This window comes from Mytilus trossulus, chromosome 14, assembly GCF_036588685.1.
Source record: "Mytilus trossulus isolate FHL-02 chromosome 14, PNRI_Mtr1.1.1.hap1, whole genome shotgun sequence".
Taxonomy (NCBI): Eukaryota; Metazoa; Mollusca; class Bivalvia; order Mytilida; family Mytilidae; genus Mytilus; species Mytilus trossulus.
In genome coordinates, this window is record NC_086386.1 from 64,210,915 (window position 1) to 64,224,673 (window position 13,759).

Below are 13,759 nucleotides of genomic sequence, written 5' to 3' on the forward strand. Positions count from 1 at the left end.
GACTAGTATTCTAGAGTTGGGTTATGTCCCGTGAAATCATTTTTTGTTGAGGAGGCGAAATCAGTGGTCCGGACAAGTTTTGTTGTGAAAATGTGAAAAGCAAAAAATAAATAAAAAACAACAACAAACTAGCATGAAATACTTGAAAAGATAATATTATAGCTATAATACAATGGCATTTACAATATTTTCCCATACATCAGCAATTCTTTCATCTGAAGTCTTAGCGAAATGTGGAGATTTCCCATGGGACCCTAACAGTCACCTCCACAAAATTTGCTTAGATAACGATGTAAAGGCATCTTTCACTGAACAGAAGCAATGCCTTATGGAAGGAAATTGGGCTGCTATTATCGAAATTTACAACAGCATTGCTAGATATCTGCAGACGAACTATAATACAAACCCAGGAATACTAACAATACAGGACTTAAACTTGGAGAACAATGATAACCAAATTCAAGTTCAGGATATGCAATTAGTCAGTTTGCCACAAGATGAAATTCAGACAACACCTGATCATGGTACTGATGACAAAAAGCAAACAAAATTGAAGATACCAGATCCAATTGTGTTCTCATTTATTAACAGTGACACTTTGATTAATAGTAATAGTAATACACATCCAGTAATTGAAACGATAACTGATACAGTCACAGAATACATCAAACAACACACTTCTGAACCAACGCAGGATCATTCCCAAGAAGAGAAATGTCCAGAAATTAAAGAAGAAATGTGTGAATCTCATACAAGTAGTCCAATGTCACAGCAAAGAGAAACAAATAAGGGGAAAAAGACTGACCGGTCATTAACTAGAGTTAGGAGGAGGAAAAGTTTGACTCCCAAAAAATCGTCAAAATCATCTCCAACAAAGAGACAAGTTAACAAAAAAAGCTTAACAGAAAATAAACAAGATAAAAACATTGCAAAAAAACCATCAAGTTTAAAACCGAAGAAATCTTGGAGTCAAAAGCTTCTGCAAGATGAATTTTCTGGTACGAATCTAGAAGACCAAGTCAACATGAGAAATGAAATTAAAGATAATGAAGTATTTGTTAAAAATGGTACAAATGATAATAAACTTACCAGTGTAGTTGAAAGTGATAAAGAAATGAAAAAAGATTTAGAAATTGAATGGACTCCAGAGAAGAAGGGAGAACTATTTCAGGTGAAAGGTAAAGTTTCATTTATACAATATAAATCTGTTGTATAGTTGGCACTGGTTCTGACATACTTATACATATTATTATTATAATAGTGTTATTAACTCGGTGTTTTTTAATTGGCCCTGTAATAGATTAGAGGTAAGCTGCAGAAGAGTCAAAGGACAATATTTACAGCTGGTCGAGAATCTATCATAGGGCCAATACAGAAACAGCAAGTTCATAACACTTTTATTAAATGATTTTAAGAAAATTAAAAACCGGAAGTGGACATCCAGTATCATTTGAGTATTAGCCCATGGGCCAATAGGCTTTTTTCCATATCATGCATATTGGCCCTGTATTTTCCGTTTCAAGACTTTAAGACATTAAAATACATTGCACATCATTTAATTTGTTTATTTTATGATTTTAATTAAAAAAATATAATAAAAATGTTTTTATGTATACATAAGGTATATGTACATCTACCCCCAAAGTTTAGTAATGGTGTAAGAAAATTGAAACCGGAAGTGAAAATTTTTTTCCATATTGGCCTCCTTTGAAAAGCAATATTAACTCTTGATTTATATTGACAGTGGAACGGTTTCAGTATTGCACATGCTGATTTATCCCTTTTAGGGCTGATTTGCTCATATTATTTAATAAATATATACTGTATACTGTGTTATAGTTAGCCAGAAACAGAGAATCACTGATATCAGGATAGAAATTTTGTATGACAGATGAGAAATGCATTTCATCTACAAAAGACTCATCAGTGACACTCAAATAAAAAGTTCAAATAATAGAGTTGAACATGTCGAAGAGCGTGAAAGTTTGCCAAATCAGATGCAATTGGAATTGAGCCATACATTGTTATCAAACCTCAGATTTGTAAACATATTGAATACACCCAAAAGCTTAATATACTTCCAAATTTTGACATGAAGGCACTTATGTACTTGATCAGTTTCAAACATGTTGCAAAGCGGAAACACCTACATATAAAAATTGCTTTTATAAAAGGGGAGGTAACTCTAATTAAATGTAATTTTTATATGCAAATTCATTCAAAGACAAAAAAAAGGATGAAGGTATAAACAAATAGAAAACATGTCATTTTTGGGGCACATTTATATATCATGTTTAATATACATTAATTTTTCCACAGGTACCAAGGCTCTGAAGATAACACTTAAGAAGCAGCAAAAACCAAAGACTTTGAAAAAACGAAAAAGTAATAAAACTGAAGAAACAGAACCAAGCGAACAAGAGTTTACTTGTACCCAGTGTTCCTATATATCTAGTAAACGAGCAAACCTAAGAGAACATGTACAGAGAATGCATAAAGACAAGATATGGTCGTGTGAATTTTGTGACAAAATATTTAGCATTCAAAAAGATTTGGTTCGCCATGAAAAATGTCATCTGAATCCACAGTTATGTTGTGATTTCTGCGGTAAAATGTACAAATCACGCCGAACATTTATCCAGCATAAAAAAAGCCATGAAGAAAATTATATAAAACCTGAGTATGAATGTAAAGTTTGTAAAAAGTCTTTCAGCACCAAATATGTACTGAATTATCATGTAAAATCAGAGCATTTAGGGATGAAAAAACAATTTCTTTGTCCAACATGTGGGAAAAGTTTTACCCAGAAAAACTCATATGTTCAACATGCCAATGTTCACATGGGACTGAAACCTTATCAGTGTGAACATTGTGGTAAAAGCTTCGCATATGAAAAATCTCTGAAAGAACATCGTTTTATGCATGATGAAGTACTCCATTTTAAATGTGATGTATGTGATAAACTATTTCGTCAAAAGTCAGCGTTACAAATTCACAAGAAAATTCACAAAGTTACAAAAGATCATTTATGTGGTACTTGTGGTAAAGGTTTTACTCAAAGACAAGCTTTATTACGTCACGAAAGAATACATAATGGAGACAAACCTTTCTCTTGTGCTATCTGTTCTCGTTCTTTTAGTGATGCATCCATAATTAGACGTCACATGATACTTGTACATAAAAAGCATACTAAAGAATGGAGAGAAGATGTCATTTGTGATTTGAAAGGAGCGGAAGATTATTGGATAGAAGGGAAAAAGCCTGAAGGTCGTATTAAAAGACTGCCAGCTAAAAAGTCAGACAATATTACTGAAGTTCAGGGTCCACAAGTCAACAATAATGAAATACGTCAGGTAACTGCTGATGACACCATTACTGACATTGTTGATGAGTTGAGTCTACATCAGCAATCTGCCGAAGAACAAACTAGGTTACAAAGTGATGCAGTAGACCAGTCATCTCCGGATGGAAGGTACATACAACAGTCCCTATACAGTGTATCTGAAGAACAAATGAAAGAAACTGCCATCTACCTTAGAAAAAATCCCACAATGCTTCAGACTGCTGCTGACACTTCAGAAAATGATATGCTGCTGAATTCGTCTAATATCTCTCAATACTTACATAACCCCCAAGACAGTAATCATTCCGTTAACCTTGATCACACATTTAATGAACCTTTCACAAGTCTTCATGATCGGAAAAGTGAAGAAAGATTAACTAACTCATTTCATACCAACGTTCAAATGAGAACCAGTAACCAATGGACTGCAGAACCTTTCTCTTATAATACAGTACATTATATGTCACAGTATCAAAACTATCAAAACCAATAATTAAACAGCGTTTATATTTCATTATTTTTATAACATGTGTGCCTTACTTTTGATAGATGATCAAGCAGGAAGAACTCTTTAGTATTAAACAGGCTAATAATAATGAGTATTATTTTTTTATTGTAAGAAATCATCTCCCCTTTTGTCTTTAAATAAATTTACTGGTAATATTATAGAAATCATAAAATTCCCCTAATTTGCTAGTTTTTTCATGAGTTATTACATTTTTCCATAGACGCTCAACCTTTTGAGCACTTGATTTTCCAAAGTTTACATATTTTTTTAAGGATAAACACTAAAATTTGAAAGAAAAAACATTAAAAATGTAATATCGCTCAATGCTTCTTTCTCTTATGTTTTACATAATCTTATTGGAATGTTGATTTCTAATTACTAGTAAAAAAATTATGATACATGTATGTATATATACATGTACTACTGAAAATGTAATAATTTTCTTTTTATCAATTTTTATGTAAACATAGAGTCAGACTTAAAAAAAACCACCAAGTCTACATTAACAATTTTGTTAAGACTTAAATCAAAATGTCAGTCATTAAGAAGGTGCTTTGTGGGTATCTTGTTTTACCAGAGAATTTGAAATAATGTTCTTATTTTTTTTAAGTATGTTGTTTTCTTTTGTTTGTTTGTTTGTGATTTTGATATGAATAACATTACTTAAAAAGAAATTTAAAATCATTTTGTGAGAAGTATATAAAGTTTTTTTTGTTTAGATATAGATAACATTTTCAGTTGAAATTAAACACATATAAATCATAAATCATTGAGACAGCAATGAGACCATATGCCAGAGTTTGTCATACATGTGTCTTAATTATTCAAACCTACATGTACATTTTAATTGTTACACTGTTATAACATATGTATACATATTGATCATATACTTAGACTAAATAACATATGATTTTTATTGTATGGGAATAGCATTAAATTAACGTAAATTCATATTTTTTGAATTGGTGCTTAGCAGGCTGATATGAAAAGTTTATCACATGCTTGGATTGTTATCACATGCCTTTTCGTAACATTATTGCATGGCATTCCGGTGATACTCAGCAAATTTCGGAAAATACTCCTCAATACTACACTTTTAGTGAAAAACATCAATTTACAAAGTAGTGTACAAAACAATATTTGGATACTTGAAAGTATATTTTGTTAAATAATTAAAAAAAAAACCAAACAAACAAATTTTTAACATTTTCAGTTGAAATTAAACACATATAAATCATAAATCATTGAGACAGCAATGAGACCATATGCCAGAGTTTGTCATACATGTGTCTTAATTATTCAAACCTACATGTACATTTTAATTGTTACACTGTTATAACATATGTATACATATTGATCATATACTTAGACTAAATAACATATGATTTTTATTGTATGGGAATAGCATTAAATTAACGTAAATTCATATTTTTTGAATTGGTGCTTAGCAGGCTGATATGAAAAGTTTATCACATGCTTGGATTGTTATCACATGCCTTTTCGTAACATTATTGCATGGCATTCCGGTGATACTCAGCAAATTTCGGAAAATACTCCTCAATACTACGCTTTTAGTGAAAAACATCAATTTACAAAGTAGTGTACAAAACAATATTTGGATACTTGAAAGTATATTTTGTTAAATAATTTTAAAAAAACCCAAACAAACAAATTTTTAAATAAATGCATTTTTTAAAAGTTACTTTAAAAAAGTTGACTTTTCAACATGTTCAAAACAGTGTTCATTATGTATATTGTTGGATTATTTTTTTGTCGATTTGTCCATATTAAAAATATTTTTCTTCTCTGATGACGCATATGATAGAAAGATTTCATATTGAATGAACTAAATTTGAAGTCTGACGTCCGTGAACTTTTCACTCTTTGAACTTCTATTTGGGAATCATGTAAGGGGATCAATATATGATTCTAGTTGTTATTTTTCTTCATTGTTGAATCATATGATAAAAAGATGATAACATGTCATTTTTCATATTGCATGTCTTATCAGCCCTCGGCCAATATCAGCCCTCGAGCCATGCAGCTCTTGGGCTGATATTGAACCTAGGGCTGATAATACATGCGATATGAAAAATGCCATGTAATAATCTGATAATATTATACCATACATTATATTAAAGGATCACCAGTGACCACAGAATTCTTTCAAGGGGGGATGGAGTTTAAGTGAAATTAAACTTTTTTTGTTTTGAACAAAAAAATCATTGATAATGCAAAAAACACTTTTTTAAATGCAAATCTGGCCATTCTTAAAGATTCTAAAGATCCATAAAGTCTGACTAGTGTAAAATCTAGGAACCACATTTATATTTTTATTTGGCCTTATATTATTATATTAGCTCTCTTTATGTAATGTTATATTTATGTAGAGGAGATCTTTCTAGTGACATTTATTAATTGTGTGATGACTTTATAAAATATCAAATGTTTATGAATTGAATTAAATTAAATATAAATATGAATAAAATTAGCGCATCTTTTTTAGATAAAAGATCAATAGAGAAAACTTATTACCTAGCCTTTTTTAAAGCTTTTATGTAAAAAAAAAATACCAATTACAACAAAATACAAAACTAGCATTTCCTAATGGTTGAGTGGATATTTTGAACTCCCTTTTGGTGACCATGGAAGTTTCATTTATAACCTGGTCAGTTTGAATTTATTTTATGGTAGAATAAAAAGTGATTTAGAGATTATTTTGTTGATCACTTGTTACTGATCAGTTTGTAACTGTTTTAGTGCCTTTTCATTGAATATATGCAACTTGTCAGGTTAACACATATTTTTGAACATGACTGTATGCTTTATTAGATATTATTACTTATTATTATATTATAGAACTGATGAATGGACCTATCCTACTGTGTCCACTCTACATTTGGAAGTTACAAAATGTATGGTCCTCTGTAGATTCATTTGATATTTAGTACATTTTTACCAAACCCCACTCTTAAAGTGATATTAAAATCGAATGATTGGCCACCCATTCTTCAAAACAATATTTTAACGACTCTTTTCTCAGGAATTATCGAACAGAATGACTTCATATTTAATCATAAGCTTGACTGATGAATTGTCAGGTGTGAGAACTTTTAGAAATGTCAGATACCCACTTCCTGTTTGTGGTTTTAAAACCTACAATTTTCAATATGTTGAATGAACTTACACAAATATTTATGCAATGCTACAGATTAGAATAACTTCAAATTTTGTCAACAGCTCAACCCTAATGAGTTTTAATGACTATTGTTTGTGTGCTTTTCAGAATTGTCTGAACTCTGAAACCTACTTAAATTTCCTGTTTTCAGATACCTGAATGATTATGGGTATGCTAAGCACCCCAACATGTGTGTTCTTGTTGAGTTTTTGAATTAGTGAAACTAATAACTAGAGACAATTTTAAGAAATTTTAATGATATTTATGAGATCTTTTTACTTTTAAAGAGTGATAATGTTTAGTATTTGATGGTTTTCTAGATTGTTGGCTTATTTTATATTTGTTGTACATGTATATATTGTAGTGAAATATTTATTTAGACTTTTTATCATAAATAAACATTATGATTCATTGATTTCTTTTATTCTGCTGTTCCATTTGATCTTAATAGAATTGAGAATAGAATTGGGGAATACTTCAAAGAGACAACATCCAGAACAAAGAGCAGATAACAACAGAAGGCCACAAATGGGTCTTCATGCAGTGAGAAAATCCCACACAGGGAATTAAACCTCAGCAGGCCCCTAAATATAGATGTGTTAAAAACGGACGTCATACTAATCTGTAAAAGATATTAATAAACTCAAACTAAAAAAATATACAAGACTAAAAATGCCAGAGACTCTTGACTTGGGACAGATGCAAAAATGGGGAGGGCTTAAAGAAGTTTTTGTGAGATCTCAACCCTCCCCTATACCTCTAGCCAATGTAGAATAAAGAAACACACATTAAAACTTGGGTTAAACCAAGTCTTGAGTCCAATATCAGAATAGGTAACAAACTTCCGTTTGTTTCCCCTGTTCACTGGATATTGCCAGTTGTGTACTATAGATTGAATCCAATATATAGTACACAACTGGCAATATATTCCCAAGAGGTTATACATGTAACATCATACAAAGTGCAATGCAGAATTAATTACCTCTTGAATTAACAATGTTATGAACACAACAATATATCTTTTATTAAGAAAAATTTGAAAAAAATGCCTGACTTTCTGTTTTTAGTAGTTGCTCACATCAATTAATCCTTATTCATAATACACAGGTTTCATTATATGGTACTCTAATGGATATATCTGTTGTATGAGCATAGACAGTGGACAGGAGTTTGAAGAAGATTACTTACACAGAAAAAAGTTCCCAATCAGTTTTCTTTTTCCAAGGTTTATAAAGGTCCAAAACTGTCATCCTAATAGAGATACTCAGATAGAAAAACATGTTAACACATCTTTTAAAACACTAAAGTTACAATCATAATGCATTTATTTAGTATTTATATTAAATATGCATGCCGGTTGAACTTAAAATTTTTACCCTTGCAAGTTTACAAAATATGTGACAGAATCAAAGAATCATTATCAATGTAATCTTTGTAAATTGACAACAACAAAAAACACAAAAACATCTGTCATCTTTTGGTTGGGTAATCAATTATGTCATCTGTTGGTTATCATATCAATCTGTCATCTGTTGTTTGGGTACACCATTATGTCATCTGTTGGTTAGGTTATAAATCTGTCATCTGTTGGTTGGGTAACCAATTACATCATCTGTTGGTTGGTTAATCAATTATGTCACATGTTGGTTATGTTATTAACCTGTCATCTGTTGGTTGGTTAATCAATTATGTCACATGTTGGTTATGTTATTAATCTGTCATCTGTTTTTTGGGTACACCAGTATGTCATCTGTTGGTTAGGTTATCAATCTGTCATCTGTTGGTTTGGTAATCAATTATGTCACATGTTGGTTATGTTATTAATCTGTCATCTGTTTTTTGGGTACACCATTATGTCATCTGTTGGTTAGGTTATCAATCTGTCATCTGTTGGTTTGGTAATCAATTATGTCATATGTTGGTTATGTTATTAATCTGTCATCTGTTTTTTGGGTACACCATTATGTCATCTGTTGGTTAGGTTATCAATCTGTCATCTGTTGGTTTGGTAATCAATTATGTCATATGTTGGTTAGGTTATCAATCTGTCATCTGTAGGTTGGGTAAACCATTACATCATCTGTTGGTTAGGTTACCAATCTGTCATCTGTTGTTTTGGGTACACCATTATGTCATCTGTTGGTTAGGTTATAAATCTGTCATCTGTTGGTTGGATAATCAATTATGTCACATGTTGGTTATGTTATTAACCTGTCATCTGTTGGTTGGGTAATCAATTATGTCATCTGTTGGTTAGGTTATCAATCTGTCATCTGTTGGTTGGGTATTCAATTATGTCATCTGTTGGTTTGGTTATCAATCTGTCATCTGTTGGTTGGGTAATTAATTATGTCATCTATTGGTTAGGTTATCAATCTGTCATCTGTTGGTTGGGTAATCAATTATGTTATCTGTTGATTGGGTGATCAATTATATCATCTATTGGTTGGGTAATCAATTATGTCATCTGTTGGTTAGGTTATCAATCTGTCATCTGTTGGTTTTGTAAACCATTACATCATCTGTTGGTTAGGTTATCAATCTTTCATCTGTTGGTTAGATAATCAATTATGTCACATGTTGGTTATGTTATTAACCTGTCATCTGTTGGTTGGGTAATTAATTATGTCATCTGTAGGTTAGGTTATCAATCTGTCATCTGTTGGTTGGGTATTCAATTATGTCATCTGTTAGTTTGGTTATCAATCTGTCATCTGTTGGTTGGGTAATCAATTATGTCATCTATTGGTTAGGTTATCAATCTGTCATCTGTTGGTTGGGTAATCAATTATGTCATCTATTGGTTAGGTTATCAATCTGTCATCTGTTGGTTGGGTAATCAATTATGTTATCTGTTGTTGGGTGATCAATTATATCATCTATTGGTTGGGTAATCAATAATGTCATCTGTTGGTTAGGTTATCAATCTGTCATCTGTTGGTTTTGTAATCTATTATGTCATCTTTTGGTTAGGTTATCACTCTGTCATCTATTGGTTGGGTAATCAATTATGTCATCTGCTGGTTGGATAATCAATTATGTCATAAGTTGGTTTGGTTATCACATTTGTCATCTGTTGGTTTGGTTATCACATTTGTCATTTGTTGGTTGGGTAAGTACTTCTGTCAGCTGTTGGTTAGGTAAGTACTTCTGTCATTTGTTAGTTTGGTTATCACATTTGTCATTTGTTGGTTTGGGTAAACACATCTGCCATCTGTTAGTTTGGTTATCACGTTTTTCGTCTGTTGGTTGGGTAATAAAGTCTTATAACTGACTATATGCGGTATGGGCTTTGCTCATTGTTGAAGGTCGTACGGTGACCTATAATTGTTAATGTTTGTGTCATTTTGGTCTTTTGTGGATAGTTGTCTCATTGGAAATCATACCACATCTTCTTTTTTATAATTTCATCTGTTGGTTTGGGTAATCAAATCTGCCATCTGTTGTCAGTCCTTTATTTACCAGTTGGGTAATCAAGTTTGTCATCAGTTTGTATGATAGTCAATATGTAGTCAGTTTGTTGGTTGGAAATGCAGTCTTGTGTTTGTTGGTTTGGTAGTCAGTCTGTCTGTAACTTTTGTTACATATACTACTATTCTATAGCATGGAATGATTTGATATTTAGCTTTAAATTTTTTATGAAAAGTTGAATCATTTAAGAGAGGATTTCCGGATCCTTTTGAAAGTTCAATCAAGTTTTGTAAACATACTGAATCTGAGATCCCACTGTGATAGTTACTGCTTGCTACCAATTTAGATACACCCTAATTTTAACATGTTATATTAACAGAGCAACTTGCCTCATAATGAAAACTAAGCCTGACCAATGGAGCTTGGACCAAAAGAGGTCAAGGACATGAAAGGTCTCATCAACACTATTTAGAATTAGATATTTCTCAACTCAACTACCTCCAATTTTTGTTGCATGCAAGACATAAATCGATATCATTGAAAGCTTTCTGCATCTTTGAATATGCTGATAACAAAATCACACATTTAAATATAGACTTGCTAAACTGTATAAGATTTACTCATTGTTGAAAGCTGTATAGGTACCTATAGTTGCTAGCTTCTTCACCTTTTGGTATCTGGTGGAAATTTGTCTCATTGGCAATCATACCGCATCTAAATTGTGTATTGATTTTTGAATAGATTAAGGTATTTGGCCCATAATTAGCTATTTACACAAAGAATGCATATGCTGATATGTCACCTGCTTTTTTGACCATGAATCTTATGCTGAAAGTCAAGGTTTTACTGAGCAAGCTTAACATTATTAATGATCCTTGAAAATAAGGTCATGTCAAATAAACCATGCACTTGGTAACCAAAAATAATAATCAATTCGCAGCATTTGAGAAACAAACGTAATTATGAAAACTTAATTAAACTATCAAAATCAGGAAAATGGAATCTTAGTCAGATGAACCCTGCCAGATAAAGATTTACACTTTTACGCTAAATTAAGATGACATTTTGCCCATTGTATCTGAGAAAAGGATATAATCATGAAAACTTAGTTTTTAAATGATTCTTGAAAATGAGTTCAAGGTTAGATGAACCCTGCTATACAGATATGTGTATGTGCACCTTACAATTATTTTGCACACCAAATTTATTTAACATAAATTGCTTATAGTATCTGAGAAACAATGAAAACTAAAAGTTGATCAATGAACCATGAAAAAAAGATCAAATCCAGGTTAACCCTGCAGGGAAGTGTACACCTAACAGTCATTCCATACACCATATCAAGTTCACCTATGACTTGTGGTATCAATATTTAAGATCAAGGTCAGGTTGATAATGTCTATTATATAACAGATATCAGGGACAACTGATATCTGCCAGAAGTAAACTTCCGTCTTTTATTTTTAGAATACATGATTTTTTAGTAGTTGTTATTGACTTTGAAGTACTCTCAGATATGTACTTAGATGAGTCTTATGTATAGGAAGATGTGGTATGAATGCCAATGAGACAACTCTCAATCCAAATAACAATTTATAAAAGTAAACCATTATTATAGATCAATGTACGGCCTTCAACATGGAGCCTTGGCTCACACTGAACAACAAGCTATAAGGGCCCCAAAATTACTAGTGCAAAACCATTTAAACCAGAAAACCAACAGTCTAATCTATTGTTTTATTTAGTTTTTATATCTTTTTTCTACTTGTATCCATCTGATGAGTTATGTCTTTTTCAATGGATATTCATTGTTTGTTTTTATGTTAAACTGTTACAGCAATGCCCCAAGTTAGGGAGAGGATTGGCACCTTCAGTTTAACCCTGCTACATTCTGAATGTGTCTATCCCAAGTCAGGAGCTTTATTTCAGTGGTTTTATATCATATATGATTATCATTCATTGTTTTGTACATAAATCAGGTCATTAGTTTTCTCGTTTGAATTGTTTTACACATTTGTCATTTAGGGGCATCTTTAAAGCTGACTAATAGTATGGGTTTAGCTCATTGTTAAAGGCCGTGCAGTGGCCTATTGATATTTCTATGTCATTTGCTCCTGGTGGATAGTTGTCTTATTGCTCATTGGCAGTTGTACCACATTTTCTTATTTTTATAGTCAGAACACAAGGTATATAAACACTAGATGCTAAGTAGCCAGGTCTTCTACAGGCAATATATGAAAGGTGTACTGACATAAGTAGTCTCTAAACACATTAACTCCAAATGGATTTTTCGTTAGTAGAAGCCATATTAACTATGTGTATCAGTGAGAAAAAATGTAAAAGCATAAAAATATGGTATATATAGTTATGTGATCTTGATATTTGGCTTATGATATACCTAAATATCAAGTCTTGAAATAGTACTTCCTAGTAGTCATGCAGTCTTCACCTCAGGCTTATGATACACCTGTATATCAAGTCTTGAAATAGTAATTCATGGTAGTCATGCAGTCTTGATCTTTGGCTTATGATACACCTATATATCAAGTCTAATAAGAGAATTTCATGGTAGTCATGCAGTCTTGACGTTTAAGCTTGTGATACACCAAAACATCAAGTCAAAACTATTACCCCCCCCCCCCCCACCCCCCTTAACAAACAAAATTTGGTTTAAGGGGGTGGGCTTATTGAGAATGCTTCATTTAGGCCTTTAGTACTCCTTTCAAGATCAAAGGTAGATGAATATTAATCCTCAGTGTTAAAAAGTCTTCAACACCTTAAGTTTGTAATGTAGTTATTACATATATACATCAATGTCAGATGATCGCTAGGCTTACGTTTAGAGCTCCTATGTCAGTGAAAAAATCAATAGGCAATATAGGAAAGGTGTACAGACATTCCAAGACTTGATATTTAGGTGTATCATAAGCCAAAGATCAAGACTAAATGATTACCATGTACTTCTTAAATTATTAAACACCCTTTATCCAATGCTAAAGCCCAAATATGGTTATATCATCAGGTCACATGTTTACCGTAACATGTCAAAAAGTTTACTGTAACATGAACATTAGCTAAATATAGATAACTGTAACCATGGAAAATCCCACTGGGATCTTTCACTGGTTAACTCAACTGCGGGTTAACTCAACTGCCTGTTAACTCAACCACCAGTCAACTCAACCGCCGGTTAACTCAACCACCGGTCAACCCAACCGCTGGTTACCATATCTATATAAATAGGGTGCAAACATTAATCCACCATTCTGCCTCTGATGAAGGTCCTTTATGGACAGAAACCGGTCAGGCTATAAAACAT

The 13,759-nt window shown here is 32.0% G+C and overlaps 1 protein-coding gene across 1 annotated transcript; it reads left to right on the top strand.

Moving 5' to 3' along the window:
• The first annotated feature begins 59 nt into the window (after window positions 1-59).
• LOC134698145 (zinc finger protein 567-like) lies at window positions 60-7,388 on the top strand. The gene is made up of 2 exons (XM_063560443.1): window positions 60-1,178; window positions 2,320-7,388. Exons 1-2 carry the CDS (start codon window positions 173-175, stop codon window positions 3,834-3,836), a joined length of 2,523 nt encoding a protein of 840 aa, XP_063416513.1. The 5' UTR covers window positions 60-172; the 3' UTR covers window positions 3,837-7,388.
• Window positions 7,389-13,759: the final 6,371 nt, after the last annotated feature.

Excerpts from the sequence above, each read along its gene's own strand:
- LOC134698145 (XM_063560443.1), top strand. The coding sequence starts at position 173 with ATGGCATTTACAATATTTTCCCATACATCAGCAATTCTTTCATCTGAA. Across the intron at positions 1,179-2,319 it reads AGAACTATTTCAGGTGAAAG|GTACCAAGGCTCTGAAGATA; the intron begins GTAAAGTTTCAT and ends ATTTTTCCACAG.